This window comes from Rhineura floridana, chromosome 4, assembly GCF_030035675.1.
Source record: "Rhineura floridana isolate rRhiFlo1 chromosome 4, rRhiFlo1.hap2, whole genome shotgun sequence".
NCBI classification, from domain to species: Eukaryota; Metazoa; Chordata; class Lepidosauria; order Squamata; family Rhineuridae; genus Rhineura; species Rhineura floridana.
This window is the reverse complement of record NC_084483.1, coordinates 7,945,897-7,970,151: the sequence shown is the minus strand read 5'-3', so window position 1 is coordinate 7,970,151 and position 24,255 is coordinate 7,945,897. Positions and strand designations below refer to the sequence as shown.

Below are 24,255 nucleotides of genomic sequence, written 5' to 3'. Positions count from 1 at the left end.
TCTTTAGCTTTACTCTGATTTTCGATACAACCAGTTGATGATCTGTACCGCAGTCTGCTCCTGATCTTGTTTTTGCAGAAAGTATGGAACTTATCCATCTTCTGCTAGCAATGATACAATCAATTTGATTCCTATAGTGACCATTTGGTGATGTCCACGTGTACAGTCGTCTTTTCAGTTTCTCAAAAAAAGAGTTCGCAAGAAACAAACTATTGGCTTCACAGAATTCAATAAGTCTTTCTCCTGCTTCATTTCTGTCTCCTAAGCCCCATTTCCCCACAATTCCTAGTTCTTCTCTGTTCCCTGCTTTTGCATTCCAGTTCCCCATGATTATCAGCACATCTTGTTTTGGTGTGTGATCAATTTATTCTTGTGCGTGTGTGTAAAATCTCTCCAATTCCTCTTCTTCTGCATTTGCTGTTGGAGCATAGACTTGGATGATGGTTATGTTAATAGGTTTCCTATTTAATCTCATTGATATCACTCGCTCAGACCTTGTGTTGTAGCTCCTAATTGCTTTTGCTACATCACTTCTCAGTATTAAAGCAACCCCATTTCTTCTTAATTTCTCATTTCCTGCATAAAAGATTTTGTAGTTGCCTGATTGAAAATGTCCCATTCCTGTCCATTTTAATTCACTCTCACCAAGTATTGCAATGTTGATACGTTCCATTCCTTGCTTGACAATTTCTAACTTTCCCTGGTTCATGCTTCTCACATTCCATGTTCCTATTGTGTGTGTCATACAACTCTTGACTCTCCTTTCGCATCAGTAACAGGAAACAGTAATCCTAACAACACAGAATGGTATTTTTAATCAGAAATGACTTTATTATTAATATTAAGCTCCATATAACAAAACAGGGGTGGTGAGTTAGGTTGTTTTAACTATGCTTTATAAATTGCTTTTTGGTTGTTTTTAAAAAATTATTTGGCTGTAAGCCACCTTGAAAGCTAAGCAGGGCATAGTTTCTTAAGAAATAACTAGTTAATATGGCAGGAGACAGGTGATTTTCTCTCTCAGATTTTATCTCTCAGTTAGTGTCAAGGAGAACTGACTAGGTCCATGGCTTTGAGATAGGAAACATTAACTCTTTTCTCCTATATAATTTTCCTGATCTAAATTCTCCCCACTATGAACCTGTCCCAGGCTATTGTCCCATGTACAAGTTTATTATTTTATGGGTACAACATAATAATTTTGTTTAGGGATTGTAAGCTCATGGCTAAAGCAGTTCTGGCCCTGTAGTTCTGGACCTGCAGATACAGGGATAGCAAACTCACTCTCTGAAACGCTTAAGGCAGTGTTTCTCCAGGCACCAGTTACAGCTTGAACAGTGTCTTTCCCACAGTCCTTTGAAAGGATGTAGTCTCAACAGTGGACTAACCAAGCTAGACCTCAGACCTTCCATAGACTAATCAATAAGTTATATTCCCTACCCAGAAGGTTTATGGGATGTATGAAGACTGGGAGGAGGCAAAGGATACATGTGACAAGTATGTAAAGTCAGAGTCAATAAAGAATATTCATGGTGAATAATAACCCCTCATCCATTGTTGTTGTTGTTTCCTCCTTCATTGTTGTTCTTATTGTTAAACTTTTTAATCCCAAAGAGTTGAGGGTGGTGTATGGTTCTGCCTTCCCATTTATCCTTATAGCCACCTGTGCAGGAGGTTAGACTAAAAGACTAACATGCCCAAGGTAGCCAGGCAAGTTTCCTGGCTGATGGAATTTAAGACTCAGGCTTCCAGGTTCATGCCCCTGACTACTACACTGCACTGATATCACTTTAATTGGAATGAGCTATTAGGTCATTGGTAGAATATCTGCCTGCCTTCACAACATCTTATGCATTATATGGGGCCTTTTGTTATAGGTTGGCCTATAAATGCGTAAAATAATGTTTGTTTGTTTATTGTTGATATTTATAGACCAGCCTATATTATGGTGAAATATTTTATTAGAGATAATGAAATTCTATTATGTTTTACTTTTCATGGTTTGTTATAAACAGTTAAGCAGGTAAAGTTTGGAAGGTGCCTGTGTTAGAGCAAATGTGGTATGGAGCGAGGAGAGGGGGAGCGAGTGAATTAGAATGTTGAGGAATGCTGTGTACTGATTGGCAGAGTTAATGGGGGATGGTGAATATATCTGGGAGGAAGATTGGGGAGAGTAATGGTTAAGATAGCTAGGCTTATATTTTTATTCTCCGAGGAGATTTTGCAAAGAGTAAGATAAATGAAACTAGTAATCTTTCTCTTGTAACCAGACAGTTCTGGAACCTGCATATGATGTAAACTTCTTTATATTTCTTACATCTGTTAATTAAATAACATTCATTTGTATTTAACACATGGCTGATTCTTGGCCTAGTTACCAAATAGAACAAGTATAACTGTGACTAGTGACAAAGCTACACAATAGACAGGTATAAGACAAATAAGGGCAGAGATGGTTATTAGTAGTGGCAGCAAGGTTTCCATTAAAGAGAGGAAGTTACTGCTAGCAGAACAGCAACCCATAGCTTGGATCTTTAGATACTATAAAGTATCCAGAGGGGTTGAGGCTTTCTGTTGCCAAGGCCGTTTGTAAGCAAAGGTGTGGAGAAGAAAACAAGAACCCTAGCAACAGCTTTGCTTAACTCAGTTTGTGGAATTAGGATCTCTGCTTGTGCCAGGCAGAGCATGGAAGCAGGGATTCTGGTAGTGTGTAGGATAATAAAATCTAAAGGTAAAATAACTCCTCCTGAAGAGTGGGGTTTTGGCAGGGGGATATACAACTACCTTGTGCATTTCTGTGGTCTTCTGTGATTTATAAGTTTTATGTTTCTATATGTATTAAAACAACACCAGATGGACAGGTGAATCATATGCAGTACAGTGTAAACAGGTTTGTACCAAAGCATCTAACTGTACTATTCAAGCAGAGCTATGTGGATCTGCCCTACTTGCCTCTTTCAAAGCCCTAAAATGACTTCAACTACAGGGAGTCCTACATAAATTTTGTCCCAACAACAAAACTAGGGCCATATGATAGTTCTGTTGGATCCTGTCCAAAAGATTCAGGCTTTTGAGGTGTGCAGGGACTATTAGGAAGTGGTATTTGAGCTCAGCAGTTCATAAAATTGGGCTGGCATTCATACTCCATATTTAATCTATTTGGTCGGGCATAGTTTTTCCCCACAAGCATATCTATATATGATTTTTGATAGCGAGGAAATAAAAAAAAGAAAAAAATGGGCCAAAATGTGCTTTTAGATATGGTAGTACAACCCAAAGAAAAGCACGGGGCCACCAGTGTCACCAAAGAGGATATTTTGCCCCTTTTGCATTTAATTTGATAAATTAGTATGCAGTTTCCTTGTGTAAGCAATTGAAGGATGCAGGATTTGAATAAATGCTATTTTCTACAGCAATGAATGAGTGTTGTCTAGGGCCTTCTCAGTGGTGGCCCCCGAACTATGGAACAGTCTCCCCGAGGAAGTACGCCTGGCGCCGACTCTGCTCTCCTTCCGGCGCCAGGTCAAAACCTTCCTATTCTCTGAAGCATTTTAAGTTACACTGATTTACTTTTTAAAATGTTTATTGTATTGGATTGATGATTGTATTTTAGTATTATTTTGTTATTCATTGTATTTTTATGCTATTTTATGTTCACCGCCCAGAGAGCTATTGCTAGTCGGGCGGTATATAAATTAAATAAATAAATAAATAAATAAATTGTCTTAAGTTCACAATATAGCATGAAATCACCACCTAGCATGAGTTGTGGGCAACAAAAGAACATTTTACTGATAATCAAATTTCTGCCTCTGTGTGTGTGTGTGCTTCAAATGTGTTTAAAAGCATTAAAAATGATATGTAAACCATTGTTTTAAGGAACCCTAAATAAGGCTCTGTAAATATGACAGATCTTACTGAATCCAATTAAGCTGAGGCTAGGAATAGACTGAGCAGTCTAAGTCTATTCCATACTAGTGTCACTGGCACTCAGTCATAGGTCAATCATTTAGACACTTTTTTTTGGCAGATTTTCAAAAAGATCACTTGAAAAATCTGCATGTAAATTGTACACATTCAAATTGTACACATTTTGTATGTACTTTTCAGTGGATTTGTTTTATAAACCGAAAGTGCATTGCAAGTTCAGGAGAACTGCATAATGTGACTGATAGTTGCATTCTGATCTGAAAATAAGTCAGGGAACATTGAATTTGGTCAGTCCTCTGTGAAAAGCAAACCAAACAGAATTCCTCTCGCATCCCTTGCTGAGAGTCAATTGTGACAAAATTGTCTGTCTATGTGTATTAAGAATGTGTATAATTGTCCAAAGGTGCACTATGTAAATGGCAATGTTCAGATTAGTTTGACCATTTGTCTTACTTTGGGATGTTTTGGTGATGCTCTAACTGTCCCTGTTTACCTGGAACAGTCTCTGGTTTTTGGTTTTTGGTTTTTGTCCTTGTCCCTGATAAATCACAGTCCCTATTTTGGTGGGGGGTTCCTTCTTACTTTTTTTTTCATGTAAGTTGCTGGAGTTGTTCCTCTAGCAGCTCTCTAAACTTGGCAGGGAAGGTGGGAGTGTATCTTTTATCCAGTGCACATGCATTTAAATGTTGGGCCCAGTACACATACAGCACCCCTCTGTCATATACATATCATGATCACATCCCATACATACAGCCCCATCATTCAAGAAAGAAAGAAAAATTAATTATGAAATTACATTTTCTACATTTCTGAAATTCAACAATGGCTTACATGTCTAGCCTGAGTCCTACAAAGCTTGCTAAATATTTTGTAACTTTTTGTTGGACCTCATGAAGGTGTTGCCATGTTTTGATTATTTTATTCTAATAGGCCAATATGGCTGAAAACATTTTATAAAGAGCCCAATTCACTTGAAAGCAGGGATGGCCATTGTGGTACCCCTCCTGATGTTGTTGAACTACAACTTCTATCAGCCCCAGCCAGCATTGTCAATTGTCAGGGAAAATGGGAGTTGTAGTCTAACAATATTTGGAGGACACCATGTTGACCACTCCTGCTTTAAAGCTTTTTTCACTTCATGAATGATCTAGAGTTATCTCACCAAAGGCATTTTTTCTTCCAAGTTCACATTTGATAGACAAATAGTTAGGTAGCTTAGCTGTTCTTGCCCCATAGTGGAATGTCTGCAGGTTTAATGAGTGATGGTTTAGATTAGCCACAGGCCTGGATCTTTGAAAAAACATGAAACAAACTGTGAAGCACGACTGTTTTTATAAACCTTTTTTTATAAAGACTTTTTCAGAATGTGGTGGTGGTAATGGTTGATGTTACTTATCTTTAGAAGGCATTAGATTGGAGGTGAATAATGCATCTGACAGCTTTTCTTCATCATCAGATGCTGCAGACACTCCCTATATTAAAATCATTTTCAATCTGTTTTAAAGAAGAGTGTAAACCACCAACTCACTGTTGGGAATACTGTTTGTTCTACTCCAAGGGTTATCAATCCTGCATCCACAAAGGCCCTTCTCGCTGTCCCTGAGGCAACCAGGAGCATGTGCCAAGCAGGTTGCTTCTTCACCCTGTGGAAGGCCTCTGTTGGAGGTAGAGGAGGAAGAAATCACCTCATTCTGTCAGTAATATGATGCTCACTGGCTACATGGAGCTGACGGCAGGCAGATAGATGTACAGTTCTGTGGTGGGGATTTTTTATAAAGTTGGGGGGGAGAAGGAGTGACGGGGATTGCCCCATTTGCTCACTTATTTGCCTGCCAGCCGCATGGAGCTAATGACGGCCAGTTGCTCGGTCTGGGGAAGGGGAGAGGGACAAAAGTAGTTATGGGGATTGCCCCATGGTTTGTATGTATTCATGGTTTGTGTGAGAGAAGGAGAGATATATGTTGTCTGTGTGTGAGAGGGGAGAAAAGTATGCATGTGTGTGTGGCTTGTGTGTATGTCTGATCTATGCAAAAGATATGCACTCTGTGGGAGAGAGGAGGGGAGTATTTATGTATGTAGGTGTGAGAGAAAGAGGTATGTACATATGTGTCTAAGTGTATGTGTGATCTAGGAGAGATGCACTTGGGCAGGGAGAGATGCATGTGTGTCTGGTTTGTATATAGTGTGTGTGGTGCATGCATGTGTGTGTGAACAGCAGTGGAACTCCTAGACAGATCACAGCTCCAGCAAGCAAGCTTGATTGTGGTTGATGTTTTACATATGGGATTGTCCATCTAGTTGGCTAATTACCAAACCCCAGGCCTTTTAACTGTAGGAATGCCTTGTGTCCTGCCTTCCCACATTGACTGCATTTTTTTCTATTGACTCTATTTTGTTTTTTTGATTTGGAGTACGTGAGTGGGTGAACTCAGGGCCACCAACAGATTAGATGGCTTTTATTTTTTTAAAAAAGTACGTTTCTAAAGTGCTCTGGATCAAACGTTATATACCAAAATGTCACACACACCCTGGCAATTTATGTTAAATGAGCTAGCCAGCTGCTTCAATCTCCCCCTTTCAGGTTTTTAGTCAATAAGTGAAGTCAGAGTTGTGATTGATAAGGCATTTATTGAAGTCCAGGCAATAGCTAGAACCTCTTACAAGTCCTGAAATAAGCTACCTTTTCCTGTTTGTCTGTGCATATTGCTTAATGGTGTGCATTTGCATATCACATGAATGGAATAAGCTTATAGCTTGCAGCAACAGCGTATGCACCTGCCCAGCCACTTTTCTCTCTGTGTGCACATACAGATTGAGGTCCAGAACAGATCACAGCAGGATCTTGGTAGGCATGCACAGTAAACAATTTCAGTGATGATGATAATAAAAGTGTGCATGCAGGGTTTTTTTAATTACTTGCAAAAATAGCATATTGTACATTTTATTTATCAAATAATTTTGAACGGAAATAAAGAAGTATACATGCGGTTTATGATGTCATTACAGTGTGTTATAATTTTCTAAATATAAGGAGTCAAACAAGTTTAAATTTTCCTGAGCTGCTGAACAGGTCAATTTATTTGCTAATTCATAGCCTGTTTTGAAAACCTTCCCAATACAAAGCTTAAATCTTATACTCACTTTTCTGGGAGTAAAGCTGCAATGCTAATCCCACATACCTGGAAGCAGACCCCATTGAATTCAATAGACTTACTTTTGAGTAGACATGGTTAGGATTGTGCTGTAAATCAATGGGTCTTTTGAGTAAACATAACAAAGGATTATTTTATAAATTCTCTCTCTCACTCTTGCTCTCTCTGTCTCTCTCTCTCTCTGGTTGGTATTTAGCTATAAAATATCAGGACTGTGGAATGTTGCAGTTAAAGCAATGGGGGGCTGCCCTTGCATTTTTCCCCGCTTCACTGCATTGTTTGAGAATATGACATGATATATTTACATCTTGCTTTTCTTCTTAGGTCCTTGTCAGGCCCCCACCTGTCAGGATCCCACCTCAGGCGCCACCTGCTAGGATCCCTCCTGTGGTCACCGCCTTGTCACGGTCCCACCTCAGGGTCCTGCTTTCAAAACAGTTCTCTTTAGCAAAGATCTCACAAGATCCCACTGCTAAGCAGCAGCACCAGACACTCCCTGTAAACAATAATGTCTTGAGACTGCGCCTTAGTCTCCTCCTGGTTTATTGCTACTTTGTGTCTGGGTGCACTTACAGGCCTCAACCTCCCTGTATCTTTGTGCCTCTAAAGATTACAGCCCTGGGTTGCTCTGGATACCTGATGTTACGCTATCTCTTCACCACTGCCACCATTGGTACTGTTTCCCAACCTTGGTAATTGCCCTGCCCACCCTTCTGGTCTGTGTAAACCCAGCCAAGGATCAGGAGTTTCGGTAAACCAAGAAATATTTATTTATATACTCAGGGAATAACAAGATTACTTAAAGGTTTAGTCAACAAGCGTGTGGTTTCATAAGACGCGTTACTCTTTATGTTTCTTAGTCATCACTAACCTGCCTCACTACCCGCCTAATCCAATCCACCCTCCAACCCTCAGAACCAACCGAACCAACTGAACTCTACTGTCATCCTCTCATTTATACCTTCAGGCACTCAAGCGCTCAGCCAATCATAATACAACACTCATCAACATTCCAACCCATGTACTCCCCCCTCTCACTCAGTCTACTTACACAATATACTCTAATAAACCTGCACTTATCATATTTACAGTATTATATATATACAGGAACATCACAGTCCTCCCTCCCCCTTTATCTTTGCACCAACCTTGAGAGGTAGGTTAAGCAGAAAGTTGATTCAGTTAAGCTGCACATGCTTAGAGAATGTGCGTGTTGGCGACTTCCGTGAAGGGTTGCTTTGCCTGTGCTGCCTCTGAGACGAGCTCTTGTCTCAGAAGAAGCTTTTTCAGCTTTAAAATCAGTCACAACGCTCTTTTTGACTGGTAAAGATTTTCTCCCGGTCAGGGAGAAACGTAGAGATCAACCACAAAGCCTGTTTTTGTGGGGAGGACTGGATTTCATTTATTTATGAGAGAAGGTTCAAACTGCAATGCCGGACGGACTTTCATCAAGCTCTTGCTGATTACAGCGACACGTTTATCTTTTCTTTAAAGAAAAACGGACTTCAACAGGCAGATAAGAAGCCTTCTTTCTATTTTCTTTTTTTACTTGGTTTAAATTGGTGTAGCAAAAAAGAGATTTGTCAATGAATCAGCTGTGAAGAACTTCTAGGTGAGTTTATGGCTTTTCTCTTTCACTAACGAAATTAAGGAGGAAAGAAATCGAAAAAGCTTATCTTTGTTTTTATCGCAAAAAGCTGTCCTGGAGGTGCATTCTAAAGATACCAACGGAAGAGGGATTTCTATTTCGAGGAGGGGGGAACAAAAACTTTTTTTTTGGTCTATTTCATTTTGACGAATCTGCTTGTTCACGACGCCACTAATTGTTTTGATGTTGGGAACTAAGTTTGTTTTTGTATTCCTGAATACATAGAGATAAGGCAGGCTGTAATGTCTCCACTGATATAAGCAAGCCTGGAACATTAACCCAGTTGTGGCTGAAATAATTTTTGTTTCTGTGGTTTTAAGAAAGACAACCAGGAAAGTGATTGAGACCATGGAAGAAATTATGTTTCAGAAAATAATGGCTGAGATTGAGATAACGAAACAAACCCTGAGACAGGGTAGACAGGAGATGAAAATTGAATTTAACAAAATGACGCAGGAGCTTAAAGAAACAATGGATTCTGTGAGAGAGGAGTTTGATGGGATAGGGAAGCTACAAGCCCTGGAGATTGGAACAAATGTGAAATTGGAAAAAGATTGGAGTTTATGGATGTTAGAAATAAAGTTTACTGTTTGGAATTCAACGTTGTCTCTGAAGAAATTAATGAAGATTTTGGTGGTAAAGTTATCAATGTCTTGGATAATTTTCTGGACTGGAATGATATGATGGAGCTTGACATAGAAAAAATCAATGGAGTTGGCTACAGATATGTGGCAGTGGAGAAACTCTTAAGAAATGAGCCAGTGCATTTTGTAAAAAAGAAGAACAGAGATATGACTTTGCAGCAATATTTCAGCAACATACTCAGAATTCTTGACTGGAATGATGTGATGGGGCTTGACATAGAAAAAAGTTATGGAATTAACTACAAATATGTGACAGAGCAGAGATGCACCCAGAGCAGAGATGTGACTTTACAACAATATTTCAACAACATATTCAGAATTGATGGCAAGGACATATTTGTGATGGGGGAAATTCCTATCAGACTCTTGTTATATGACTATGGCTATGACAGCAAGATCATCATGGGATACTGATAATGGATGAATGGATACTGAAACCACTGGATTTAACAGGACTATTGAAGATGGAAGATGGAATTAATATTGATAATGGAAGAATGGTTGTGGAAATTATTGGACTTGGCAGATTTGACGAGATGGATTAATTGATATGTTTGCTTGGACTATGGCTATGACAACAAGATTATTATGGGATACTGATAACGGAAGAATGGCTACTGAAATTACTGGACTTAACAGGATTATTGAAGATGGAATTAATATAGATAATGGAAGAATGGCTATTGAAATTATTGGGCCTAACAGATTTGAATTAGATGGATTAAGCGATATGTTTATTTGGAGAAAAATTGAAAGATATATCTCTTAAGGAATTGAAACCTCTCTTGGACTTTTTGTGGAAAAAATAAAATAATGTTTATGAGATTTGATGATTAATTAAGATAACTACTGGAGGAAAGTGATTTTATAATATAATTTTAGAGATAGGATTGTTATATATTGTAGACCTATAACTGATCTGCGACAAATCGGAAGTCAACATTTTATTTTATTGTTTAATTGTTTTTGTTTTGCTTTGTTTCTTGTCTTTGAAAATTTGAATAAAAATTAATGATAAAAAAAAAGAGAATGTGCGCGTTGGCGAGTTGTTCTTTTGGGTAATTTGCTGTAAAATGTAAGGACTATAGAATATTGCAGTTAAAGCAATAGGAGGGTTGCCTCTGTGCATTTTTTTTCCCCCACACTGCATGGTTTGTGAACATGACACGATATATTTGCACCTCGCTTTTCTTCCGGGGTCCTTCCTCCCTCTTTTATCTTTGCAGTAACCCTGGCAGGTAGGTTAGGCTGAAAGTTGTTTCAATCAAGGAGCAGAAGGTTTTTTAGCTGCTCCTATTTTTTAATGTTATTTTAATGTTGAAATGTGATTTAATAACTATATGATTATGGGTTTTGAACTGTTTATAACTGTTGTAAAATGCCTTGGGGGGACTGCTAAATAAATACATCTTAAATCAAGACTGGATTCAAAATAACTGTTCATATTGGTAATATATATACATAAGAAGCAGTATTTGCCAATCAATTGTGGGGAGGTGAGTGTGGGTGTGAATGTATGGGGCCCAATCTAAATAGAGAGGATGAGAGTACTTAGTGGTAAAAGAGATGCAGGCAATTTTCTTGAAATTTGGTGCCTATTTATTGACTTTGCAAGTAATAATGCTGGAGAATGGCAACCCCCATCAACATGTGTAGATTTTTAGAGTGGCATTTTTAGTAACACTGTTGAATTGCTTCAGGGAGGGAGTTTGTTATGTTCATAGGTTTGTTTCTTGGATGTCCATGATATCTTTGTAAGTAACATTTATTAAGTAAAGAACAGGGCTGGAATGCCTTTTTTGTAACCCACCATCCATGTTCCTTTTTAAATTTGTAGTATTTTAAAAAATAAATTTTGGAATTAGCAGCTTGGAGAAGCCTATAATGAAGCCATAATAGCCATATAAATTCTTGATGACTTTACCACCATCCTCAACACCTCACTTTCACACTTTCTTTTAAGAATTTGGTGCTACTTATTGATTAATTATTTGATTTATATCCCGCCCTTCCTCCCGTCAGGAGCCCAGTTTTTGTCCATATCCTCCACCCCACTTTCCTCTTACCCTCCCTTTTGTATCACTTAATTTTTAGACTGTGCACTTGCAGGTGTAAAATTATGTTTTAAAATGTATTATACAGCACCTAGACATTTTAGGTGCTTTATAGATAAAATATAATAGCAGGGATAAAGTGGTTCCGCCCTGATCCCTTTTTCACATAGAATCATTAGAACTGTGACTGAAGTTTTAAAATGTTATTCCTGAGTTATTTATTGTAAGTTTTAAAGATACAATTACAATATCCACTGCTTTCTTTATTATATACTGAATATTTTGCTCAAGCAGTTGCCTATGTAGTGCTGGTATGTTTCATCACTTGGGTTATTTTCAGGCAATTCATACTTTGGCTATAGTAATACAATTGAACTGTAAAATACAATTGAATTATGAAAACCCCTGTCAATCAGAGTTAAGGCTATCTCATGTTGGTTAAGGCTGATGATTTGACAGACGTCCCGTGATCAGCAATCATTTTGTGTAATGTCACAAATTGTTCTTGCTCACAACTTACATCCACACTCTTTCTTGGCCTTTTAGGCTCAAATCCAGATGGAGAGGGAGAAGTACCAGGAACCAGCACAGATGCCCCAAGTTGTCATGGTTTTGCATTGTCTTATGAAACATTTGAACCTTGCTGTATTGCTAGAGGAATCTTCCTGAGAGTTGACCCATGCCTGCTTGTTGCCCATATCAATAGCTGGCAGGATGGGTTAAAGAGCAGGAGTGGGCCCTCTTCTAGCACCCTTCACAATCCACGCGCTGGCTTCCCACAGAGGAGGTTTTTATGTGGCACTACAGTAAGACTCAGTGACGTGAGAGGGGCAGGTCTGTTAAGTATCAGCCTTTATCTCCCAGCTTCCCAGCTTTGGGAAATATGAGATTAACTTTGATCTTAAACCAACAGGGTTTTGCTTTCTTTAATATTGGATTTCTCTGGCTTTTGAGAAGGAAATATATTAAAATATTAGGCTCTACTAAACATGAAAGTAGCTGTTTTGTAACTATTAATTTTTGAATATAATTGGTAGTTTTCACTTGGAATGCCAGACTGTACACTGCACTGCAACCTGTTGTGGAAGTTACATACAGCAGATTAAAATGCAATTCATAGTGCTACAGCATGAATTTATTTATTTATTTATTCAATTTACATTGCATCCTTCCTCCCAAAGGACACCTGGCAGCAGACAGACCAATAAAAACATACTAAAACTAGTTAAAAATAATCATTCTCTCTGCCAATAATTTCAGGGTTGCCAGGAACAGCATCTTTCAGCCATCAAACGCCTGGGGAAATTTCTCTTGAAAGTCAGTCATGAGGGAGACAGATGCACCTCATGAGGAAGACATATGCACCTCATGAGGGCATTGTAGAAATGGGGAACTGGCACTGAGAAGGCCCTATCATGGTTCAGTGCCAACTGGGCAGCCTCCAGTGGTGACGCCACCAACAAGGACTCGCCTGCCGATTGTAGGGTCTGAGATGGTTGATATTGGGGAAGGCATTCTTTTAGGTACTTGAGCCCCAAGCCACTTAGGACTTTATAGGTTAGTATGAATACCTTGAATTGGATCTGATAGCTCAGTGGCAGCCAGTGCAACACTTTCAGGACCAGTGCAATGTGGTCCCATTGGGCTGCCCTACTTACTATTCCGCACTAGCTGGACCTTCGGACTGTCTTTAAGGGCAGCCCCACATATAGTGCATTATAGTAGTCCAGGCGGGAGGTCACCAGAGCATGAAAAACTGAGGCCAGGCTATCCTGGTCCAGGTAAGACTATAGCTAGTGAATCAGTCTAAGCCTTCATCGGCAAGCCTGAATAAAGTACAGCAGTTGTTTTCATCAATCTTGGAAATAAAGATAGATACATCTGTTTCAGAAATTCAAGTAAAGAGAGTCAGTGTGACAATTGTAATTGTTTCTTAAGTTACTCGGCCTGTGGCAATTTTTATAGGATTGGTTTGAAATTTGGCACACATGTAGTTCATTCACATTATGAGCTCAACAGATGCCATTCTATGAGCTATATAATTTTGAGCTATATAATTTATAAGCTATATAATTTATAATGATGGAACCTTTTTTTGCTACTTGCCTTCACTAAAGAGACACTCCCGTACCCCTTTAATTCATTGTTTTGAATAAACTGATGTTACAAAATTCTTAATAACACAATCACACAAGTCCTCTTCAAGCATTCTAGCTGCCGTGTTGACCAGCACAGGAATGGAAAGTGGGGTCGTGCCAAGTAGTCCCTGTCATGCCCTAGTGCCACCCAACAGGCACTAGGTGTATTTCCAGGACCCAATTCCTAACCCAGGGCAATTGATCCCAGCAAATTATCCCCCCTTGCCAATGTTGAGCAAACCAAATACAACCCTGCAAGGTAGTACTTAGGCTCCCACCACCCCTTAATCTGAGTAACCACTCTGAGTCAGGGGAAACCCAGAGCCCAGGAATAGTTCTGCCAGGGATTCCCAAAGACAAGAGCCAAACAGGCACTCCTCATCCTGGAGCCCCAAACAACCCCCAAACACAATAGTCAGTGGTCAAGGTACCAGATTCAGAGCCAAACTTTCCCTCCTGCAAAGAACACACATGGGTAAATAAGAAGTAGCTTTATTGGAATAAAATATAAGTGCACAATTAGTAGCAGCAAAACATTCCTTAACACCCACACCCAAAAAGGGGGCTTAGGCAAAATACAAACAGAGAGTTCAGACACAAACCAAAATAACAAAACTAACTAACCTGTTCTACTTACTGAAGAGGTAGTTGTTGCAAGTCTCACCCCTCCCCAGAGAGGCATAGCTTGGGTAGTGAAAGGCAGTGGAACCCCACTCAGGTAACCACCTGTCCAGATGGAACCCAGGGGAACAAAAGCTATAGGTTTCACCCCCTATACTTAAGGAAAAGATCCTAGCAACAGACCATACTATTTTATCCGATCAAGGGGCTTTCTAATGAGGTAATGCTTCTCGAGGCTTCTCCAGTCTTAGCACCTAACAGGCCCATCCTCCCTGTTCTCAGGCCTGCTTGACCTTGGCACCAGGCTCTCATCAGATAAACAGGCAGCTGAGAAACGAAACTTGGATTTTTCCACTCACTCAGAGGCCCATCTCTACACAAGATGAAATCCCCACAATTCACTGCATCAGAGCCATGTTACATTGAACCATTCTGACAGGTTCATGACAGCCCCACCCCTGATGTCATACACACTGAGAAGCCCTTTCCCCGGACATCTGTGTATACATCTGCAGGGAGCTGGACTTCATGCCTAAAATGTTGAATGTAATGTATGCAATCCTTGTCTAATGGAATTAAAGTGGCTATGGCTGCAATCCAATACACACTTACCTGGGAGTAAGTCCCGCTGAACCAGTGGAGCTTCCTTCTGAGGAGACAAGTATTGGGTTGCAGCCTAAATTGCAATAGTGCCACTTGGCACCCAGTGTTCACAAACAGAAATCACTGGGCATAAGCACACCCTACTCTCTATCAGGTTGTGGCCACAGTGTATTAAAAATTTGTTACCTCCTATCCAACAGAGATTTATATTATATTATCAATTTAGTTCAAAGGGTTCTGTAGATATATATGAAATTTGAAAAAAATATGTGTTGTATTATCAGCAAACTAACATCAATTTTCTAAGCACTTTTTGAGTAAATGCATGCTTGTTATAAGTCCTCTGGGTTCATCGACATTACACCAATGAGGTATCCATCCTGTTCTTTGTATTATAATTTTACCCAGCTTTTCTATATTTTATGCTGGAAATTTAAGTACCTTGTGTATCCTTAAACTAATCAGAATAAGAAGCCACTTTACTGTGCCAAAGAAATAGAACTATCATTTTTCACATTCTTGTACTTTTCAGTTCAGTTTCAAGGAATATTATGTTACTGTGACTTCTGAATTCCTGAAAGTTCTCTCGCCTTTGTAGCTGCAAAGGCCCTCTTGAGCATTTCAAAGGAAAAATGTGAAGTTTTTTCATGCAGTATGTTTTCTGTTGTGCATACCAGATTCAGTTCAGATTTTGTGTGTATGTGATTAGAGTTGGGGAAAAAATAATGCAGTCCAGTATTATGATTTAGTGACTGAATCTTTTTTTCCCACTGAATGCTTGCCAAAACTGAAAGCTTCCCCCCTTTTCCATATTAGAAACAGCTACTGTTTTTGTTGATCTTTTTAACTTCTGAATAGGCCTATTTCAAGTCATACCAGCATGAGATCTTAGATTAATAATATACTTATTCACCCAGTACTAGAGAGAAAAACCATTGGCATATTTCTTCAAATTATTTTCAGGTGTGTTTATGAAAGGTGAGTAAGAAACCTTTTAAGAATATTTTTAATTAAAAAAATCAGATTTCTATTTATCGTCTCACCTTACAGATGAGAAATAAATTTTAATGTAGTTTATCTTTTTGAAAGCCTATGTCTGCACCAGCACCCATTTTCATTTTGTATATTTTATCTCCCAAAGTCCCTGTGTAGCCCAGTGTTCATTTTCTGTGTTTATGCATTTGCTCATTCCCCAATTAGTTCTTTGTGGGAGGCTCGGGTTTGTGTGTGCATGTTTAAAAAATAATACATACCTATGCAGAAAATTCCATTTTGCAGGAGTCCCAAAAAGGACAAGGACCAGTGCAGTGTAGTGGTTAGAGTGTTGAACTAAGACCTGGGAGACCAAGGTTCAAATCCCTGCTCAGCCATGAAGCTCACTGGGTGACCTTGGGCCAATCACAATCTTTCAAACTAACCTACCTCACAGGAAATAAAACAAACAAATAAATGAGGGGATCTGTCATTTTGATTTGTTTGTGGGAACACAAAGGAAAGAGACTTGGTAGAGAGTGATAAATATGTCAGTGTTGTTGTGTAGATCAAGCTTCTAGGGAGCTTCTGTGGTCTCTGAACAAGGCAAACAGACAAGTAAGCAACACGACTACCTAATAAAGAAGCAGTTATTACAGTGCTGTATCTAGAGAGTCCTTAGTACAACTCACAGATATTGCAGTGGCAGTGAAGATGAGATGACATTGTTGCTGTACTCCTGTAGACTGCATTCAGCAGAGGATCAGGAAAGTGTGAGTGACTGAGCTGATTGGATTGTTTTAGACATAGAGATCTTGTTATAAAACTAGACCTAAGAAAACAGTGGGCAGAGGAAACAGAATTGGGAAAGCATGTGAAGCGGCCATACAACAACCTCATGAATGTTCCATTTTAAAAAGGGGGATCCCATGGAGAATATGGACACTTTTAATAATACTTTAGAAGACTGGTTGATGTATACTGAACATCTTGAGCAATATTTTGCACTCTGTAATACCCAAGTTTGAAAGAATCTGCATTATTGAACTGTTGGGTATGCGTATGAGTGCGGGGTGGTGTGTGTGTGTGTGTGTGTGTGTGTGTGTGTGTGTGTGTGTGTGTGTGTGAAAGAGAGAGAGAGCTTGCTTTGTAGCTTGACATACCTAAAGAAGCCATGTTCTAAACTGTTTGCTGAAATTGTAGCTCTGCTACAGGTATATTTTTCATCTAAAATTATATATGAAAAACTACCATGAAATTTTCATTTCACAAGTGCAGAGAGCAGGAAAGGTAAATGGTTATGGCTTATGGACCCTGGACACCAAAGGATGACAGAACACAACATACAAATGGCTCTAAGGAACCAGCTGGTCTGTGGTCTCAGAGATGAAACTATTTGGAAACACCTCCTACTCTCACCTTTAAGAAAGCCATGGAAATAGCTACATTCATGAAAGACACCACCCACGAATTACAAGAATTACAAGCCATAAACTGGAGTGAAACACCCCAGTCAGAAATCAAAGAAACAAAGCAGAATCAAAAGGAAAATGCAAACACTGTGGCAAGACAAGACATAAGGCAATGGACTGCCACCTCTGTTCCTTGCTGGAAGTGTGGAAAACAGGAACATGTACAAAGTGTGTGTTGGTCTGTCACACAATAGAATGTAAAGTGATAAAAAGAAAAGACTGGAAGAATACCATAAAGTATATGCAGTAAAAACAGATGTGGAGAATAATGAGGAGTATTTAGCTACATTAAACAGTTCTTGTGTGGCAGTGTGTTGTATAAAGATAAAGACACCATATGGGTAATATCCATAGTAAAAGGAAAAATGCTCACAATAGAACTGTTATGACTCAGGACTGGGGTGGTGGTGGTTGAGGAAGGGGACTCTGACTTTGAGGACTGGGGAGATGACTTGAGAGAGGAAGACTTGCTGCACGCCCCATCACCTGGTCCCCCCGCGGAAGCACAGCCTGGGCTGTTAGAGGCTGCTCCTTTGGACACTTCCCTCTCATCTGCGCCTGAAGCACCGCCTTGCCAACTTGCTGATCCCCAGCTGCTTCCCATGCCTGAACAGACTGTTAGCCCCCGTCATTCACAGGGGGAAGCTGAGCTCCAGCCCCCTTCACCCCATTCCCCACGGCTTCAGTGTGAAGAGCAACGGTCGGGTTAAGGCGGAGCCATTGTCTTCGCACAAAAAAGAAACCTACTGAAGTGGGCGCTGAAGAGGGGAGTTGCTGCATCAACATCTGTGGCTTATGAACTATGTCGATAATAAAAAACGAAGGGTTTTTCTATGTGTGGTACAGCCTGTATCATTTGTGTATTACAATGTAGCTGCCGAAGGATAATGTGGGAAAAACTTCTAGGATTCTGAAGAATAGGAATAACAAGTTGGGGGCTCCTCTAGTCAGTCATTTTATGGAATTAAATCATTCTCTAAAGGATCTTAAATTCTGGGCATTGGAAGTAATGCATATGGATGAAAATAAGGTTTTATTGAAGAAAGAGGTGGGATGGATATTAAGATTAAAAACAATGACACCTTGAGGTTTAAACTTGGAATTCGATTTCTTCTTCTTTTGTAAGAACAGGGGATTTGGAGATGTTCCTTTATTCTTTTTTGCAATGGCTTTTCTATCGGATGAAAAAAAAATCTGACACAATTTGTATTAACACCTGGCCATGATTTCTTTAAAGTATATAATAGAGAGTACCTGCAGTTAGTACCTGCAGTTAGTAATTTGAGATTTTATCTGAGATTTAGGGGGCAATCCTTCTGGTGTTTACGTCAGGTTGAGGGGAGTCAGGATGTGGCATATGTCCAGGGAATGGGGGGGTACTCAGCTGCAGCACAGCTGGGCAACTTTGCTGCCACTCGAGTGCAGCTGAGGCTTGGCTGGCACAGCTGAGGCTGGTGCAGCTGAAGCCAGCACAAGGCGAGAAAAAGAGGCATTCTGGGGGGGGTGTCAAGGTGGAACTGAGGGGAGAAGGATGTACGCTGCATCCTGGCCCCATTGGGCTCCATACTGTGGTCCCTGCTGCCGGCAGATGCTACACTAGAGAAAAGAGTGGCAGAACAAAACATGCATCTCATTTCATTAAACTGCGCCCTGCTGGTGCAGCAAGCATACTCCCCTCCCTGGAGCTCCTGAACCATGGTAGGATGTGATGGCCCCTTATGCCAACTCCCCTCCTGCCGGCCTCCTCTGTGTTGGATTGTTGTGGCCGTGTATTGCCCGATATCTCTGAAATTTGTGTTTTCACTTTGAAGTCAGTATATCAAATTTATTTTTAATATTTAATTAATTGTATTGTTGTTAAGATTTTTTTTGGTGATATATTGTTCCTATTTTTCAGCCCCTGATGGACTAAAGTGTATGCAGGCTGAAACGGGGGGGGGGTTACAAATAAAATCACTTACAGCATCTTGCAATTTTTCATTTTTTTTTTTTTTTGGTTTTACTTCCTGATACATCGTTTGATATTCCAGAGTATACACTAAAAATGTTCTGTTTAGCAAACTGAATATAAAGTAAAGGTGACAAGGAATAAAAAAATAAGATTAGTATGCTGGTTGAGTCCAATAGATTCTCACCTTGGTATAAATTATTTTAATCAAGCAGCACTTTCATAAAAACCTCAGTGATCTAACATACAGGCCCTTGAGAGCAACTTTCTCAATTTTAACACTTTAAGTAGTGCTAACCTGGTTGCTAGATTGTACAATACAATAATTCCCCTCAAGTTGTTGTTCTTATGCTATAATACAAAGAAAGTTTAATTTAAAAAAGAGGGAGGAAAGTTAATCTTGAATTGCAATCGTGCAGCATTCCCCAACTTTGGATCCTAGATGTTGCTGGACTACAATTCCCATAATTCCTGAGCATTGGCCATGCTGGCTGGGGTTGATGGGAGTTGCAGTCTAGCAACATCTGGGAACCCAAAGGTTGGGAAAGGCTGAAGTAATGTACAATTGTATTTATGGGGATTATAAAAAATTACATTACTTTTTTCTCCGTTGATGTAGTAGCTAGATCGTTGTCTTCAACTTCTACAAGAAATCTCACATGGTACAATTGCTTGTAAGATAGCATATCTCTTCTAGGAGGAAAAGACGCACAATAAAATGCTTTTGCAATAGCATCTGTCAAAATGAGATCAGCAGAACAGAAGATCCTAACTTGCGTAGTGAAGAAATAGGATGTCATTTCACTTGTGTTTTAACTTCTGAAATTCTAAGGGAACATACTGGATTTTTTAAGTTCTCTTAAGCAGAACTTTTTGTATTTGCTATAGGTTATGGCTAATGCATTTGAATAAGGGCATGCAAACAAATTATAGCACTGCTGCTGATTATGTTACCTTACTTCTTTGTTTACAGTTACAGCAAGCCTCTGAAGTTTCTCAAATGAGAGGAGCAAGAGTAATCTCTGCAGAAGATCTTATTTTTTTGATGCGCAAAGATAAGGTACAATTTTAAAAAATAATTGTTGGTACAAATTACTCTGTTAATGAATGTAGCTACCATGTTTAAAATAACTTATAAATCAAAACATAATTTTCCTTAGTGGCACATGGAGGACGGTCCTCTCCTTGGGATTGTTCCTTCCACTAGCTGAGACAGGCAGGATCCACAATCTTCTATCCTCCTCAGTGAGGTAAGGGCCCGCCCTGTTCACCACACCAGTTCTACCTGTTGCTGAGGCTGGTTGAGTGGCTAGTGTTCCATAAAGGCATTGCTGTTAGTCGTCTTTTGTGTCCCCCCCCAACTATTACTTCTGCTTTCTCACCCTTCACCTCCTTTTCCTTGATTCTTTCATGTTCTGTTGCCTGTCTTCCTCCCCTTCCTGCAGAGCACTAGCTAGTCAGGTGTCATCTAGCAGCATGCAGGGCAGGAAGTGGGTCACACCTCTGAGCTTTACTCACGAGTGAGCGAAGTGTAAGGCCAAGACTTGGTGAGCAGCAGAACAAACGGCAGACGCTGGAGCGGGGGGAAAAGCAGCGGCTTTTTCTTGAATTTGTTGGAGGGCTTTCAGTGGCTTGGCATACAAGCCCACTGCGGGGCAGGTGGTTCTCCCTGACACAGTGAAAAAAGTGAGCCAAGAGGCCTTGTGTAAGCAGCAGACCAGGCTGAGACACATGCTACCACCTTAGCATTCCATAGAATTCAAACGGCAATGCAACATGAGATATAAAAGCAGTGATAAAAATCAATGGGAACATTTAATGCAGTAGGTATGCTATCTCCTGTCTTTAACTACAAATCCACAGACATGCCACGGACCACCTGAATGAAGGACACGGACCACAGTTTGGGACCGCCTCCTCAAGAGAAATCAAAAGTTTTCCCAATGGGACCCCTAAGCAGGTCACATGGCTGTTCCTTGATTCTTTTGATGCAATATGGAATGTGGAGTGGGTGAGAGCCCACAAGCACAAAGGGGTGCATAAACTGCTGAATAGGCACTATTCCTTTAAAGCCAAGGTCATGGACCACCCAGTAACTGGGCTCATGTCTTCTGCAGTCCTTCCCATGGAAGGCGAAGGGGCCCCAAATATCCCTGTGATAAGAAGGTGGAGACAGCACTGCACCAGGAGTTTGAGGCACAAGCAGCAGCCTTCAGGGTTCAGCTGCTACCTCGGTCTTTGCCAGGATGTCATGCTTTAGGCAGAGGATGTACTCAGGAAGATTGCTACTCATCAACCTTCCAGGATGATTCAGCTGGCTCTAGATGCACTCCAGTTCAACTCAAGAGCAATGGTATCTAATGCAGGGATTCACTGCAGCAGATGGCTATGCTCTGGGACACAGACACGGGGTCACATGCATGCCTCTTTAGAATCATAGAATAGTAGATTTGGAAGGGCCCTACAAGGCCATCAAGTTCAACCCCCTGCTCAACGCAGGAATCCAAATCAAAGCATTCCCTACAGATGGCTGTCCAGCTGCCTCTTGAAGGCCTCCAGTGTCGGAGAGCCTACTACCTCTCTAAGTAATTGGTTCCATTGTTGTATGGCTGTAACAGTTAGGAAGTTTTCCATGATGTCCAGTCGAAATCTGGCTTCCTGCAACTTGAGCCCATTATTCCGTGTCCTGCACTCTGGGACGATCAAGAAGAGATCCTGGCCCTCCTCTATGTGACAACCTTTCATGTACTTGAAGAGTGCTATCATATCTCCCTCAGTCTTCTCTTCTCCAGGCTAAACATGCCCAGTTCTTTCAGTCTCTACTGATAGGGCTTTGTTTCCAGTCCCCTGATCATCCTTGTTGCCCTCCTCTGAACCCATTCCAGTTTGTTTGCATCCTTCTTGAAGTGCGGAAACTAGAACTGGATGCAGTATTCAAGATGAGGCCTAACCAGTGCTGAATAGAGGGGAACTAGTACTTCATGCGATTTGGAAACTATACTTCTGTTAATGCAGCCTAATATAGCATTTGCCTTTTTTGCAGCCACATCACACTGTTGGCTCATATTCAGCTTGTGATCAACGACAGGTCCAAGATCCTTCTCACATGTTGTACTGCTGAGCCAAGTATCCCCCATCTTATAAGTCTGCATTTGGTTTCTTTTTCCTAAGTGTAGAACTTTGCACTTATCCCTGTTGAATTTCATTCTATTGTTTTCAGCCCATAGTACTTCAGAACAAGTACTATGTGGCTCCCATAACATGGAAAGCACAGCTTGAACTTGGCCTGGTAGCAAATCAGCAACCAATACAGATTTCAGAGCAGAGGTATTATGTCCTGATAGGATCTCACTCATGTCAGCAATCATGCCGCAGCATTCTGCATTAACTGACTGGCTGCAAGGATTTTTTTAGCTTTGGTTTTCGGTTATGAATCCTGACTGGTTGTGGGATGCTGAGTTGTCTGCCTTACTCATAGGAATCTTGTTATGTTTGGTAAGGTATTGCATTTAGGAAACCATCACTGTCTTTTGTTTTTCTTTTTTTGTTTGCATTTCATTTACCTTTAACCGCACTCCCTTACATCCATAGAAGCAACAGCAGTGGTTGCATGTGCTCAGCTCAACCCCCTAAAACCCATTGATGATGCACCTTGTTGGTTGCATGGCAGTTTGTTTCTTGCCCGATAGTGGGAAAAGAGAATTCACATATTTGAAAGTGTTGCTGCAGTTGTTGTTCCCAAGCTGCTGCCTGTGAAGGTAGACCAAACCATGTGTGTTTTCTCTCTGTCAATTATTACTCACTGGAATTGGGTTGGCTGTCAAAGTGAGTTTATAGCAGCCCACAGGGTAGACAGAAAGGGTAGAGAATCTTCTTACTCTTACTCATCTCTCAGACCTCTTTCTGGAGTGAAGGGTCAAATCTGTAAAGAAGTTTGGAGCAGCCACGTTAAAAGATAAGGGCAGGGCATTCCAGGCAGGGGGTTGTAAACCCTCCTTCCATATGGATGTCTTTGCAGAGGATCCCTAGTCAAGGTTTACCAACAGCACAATCCCAACTATATCTACTCAGAAGTAAGTCCTGTTGAGTTCTATGGGGGCTTAGTCCCTTAGTACGTGTGTTTGCAGCCTTCAGGGGCATCCATCTTTACTCCCGAATGCTCCCATCTTCACAACACTAGGCTTCTTTCTTCCTACAGTGACCTTCTGGTGACTGGCTTGGCCTGAAGGCACTTAAACCTTTCTTGCCAAAAGCAAGTAGGCTAGATTAAACGTTGCCTACCCAGGCTCCATCTTTAGCTAAGATTTCTAGCTTAATTTCCAATCAGATTTTTTTTTAATTATATGCTCCAAGCAACTGTGATTGATGCTTAATGTGTCATGCTTAATGATATCACCCCTGCGCATGGTTTAAGCAGAATGGGAGCTTGTTAAATAAATTCCAAGACAGTTTTGAGGTCGGCAGTAGGAATCACATTGAGATTGTTACTGTGGGAATGCCAGTAAAGAGGAGTCAAATGTTTCCACTTTTAAACATGTCTGTTTGTAGTTCATGGGGGGACGAATCTAGTGCAGGGATTCCCAAACCTTTCCCCCCCAAGGACCACTTCAAAATTGCAGAGGGTCTTGGTGGGAGGGGACTATTAAGAGGAGAAGGGTGTTAAAAAATGATCCGCCCCGGGTGTCAAATACTCTAGGTACGCCATTGAGTGAAGTGGAATGCCTTCAAGCAGAATTCTTTCTTTGTGGTAAAAATGCCTAGATTTCAGAGCTTTAAAATGCAGTGTGTAGCCTAGTCAGTCCTTTCTGACATGCCCAGCCCTTGAAGCATTCAGCTGCTTCAGGTATCTTCCCTCTCACAGACACTAATGAAGATCTTGCTTTAACCATGCGAAACAGATTTTATTTTGCTCACCGCACCTCAGTGCATCTAGATAAAAGGTGTTCAGTTATGTATATTTATGTAAATATGAAGCAAATTGTAATGAAAGTTTTGAGACACAAACGCTTGGTAGTGTGAGTAAGACAGGACCAAGCTGCATATGAAAACAAACTTGGTAGCATGCAAGTTACT

General features: G+C 40.4%; 1 protein-coding gene across 1 annotated transcript in view; it reads left to right on the top strand.

Annotated features, from left to right (window-relative positions):
* The window catches only part of SUPT3H (SPT3 homolog, SAGA and STAGA complex component), a 390,566-nt gene that overhangs the window by 209,559 nt on the left and 156,752 nt on the right, over nucleotides 1-24,255 (top strand). The window contains exon 4 of the mRNA XM_061626041.1: nucleotides 20,156-20,242. Within this exon, the coding sequence (XP_061482025.1) occupies nucleotides 20,156-20,242 (87 nt within the window). The remainder of the gene's footprint in view (nucleotides 1-20,155; nucleotides 20,243-24,255) is intronic.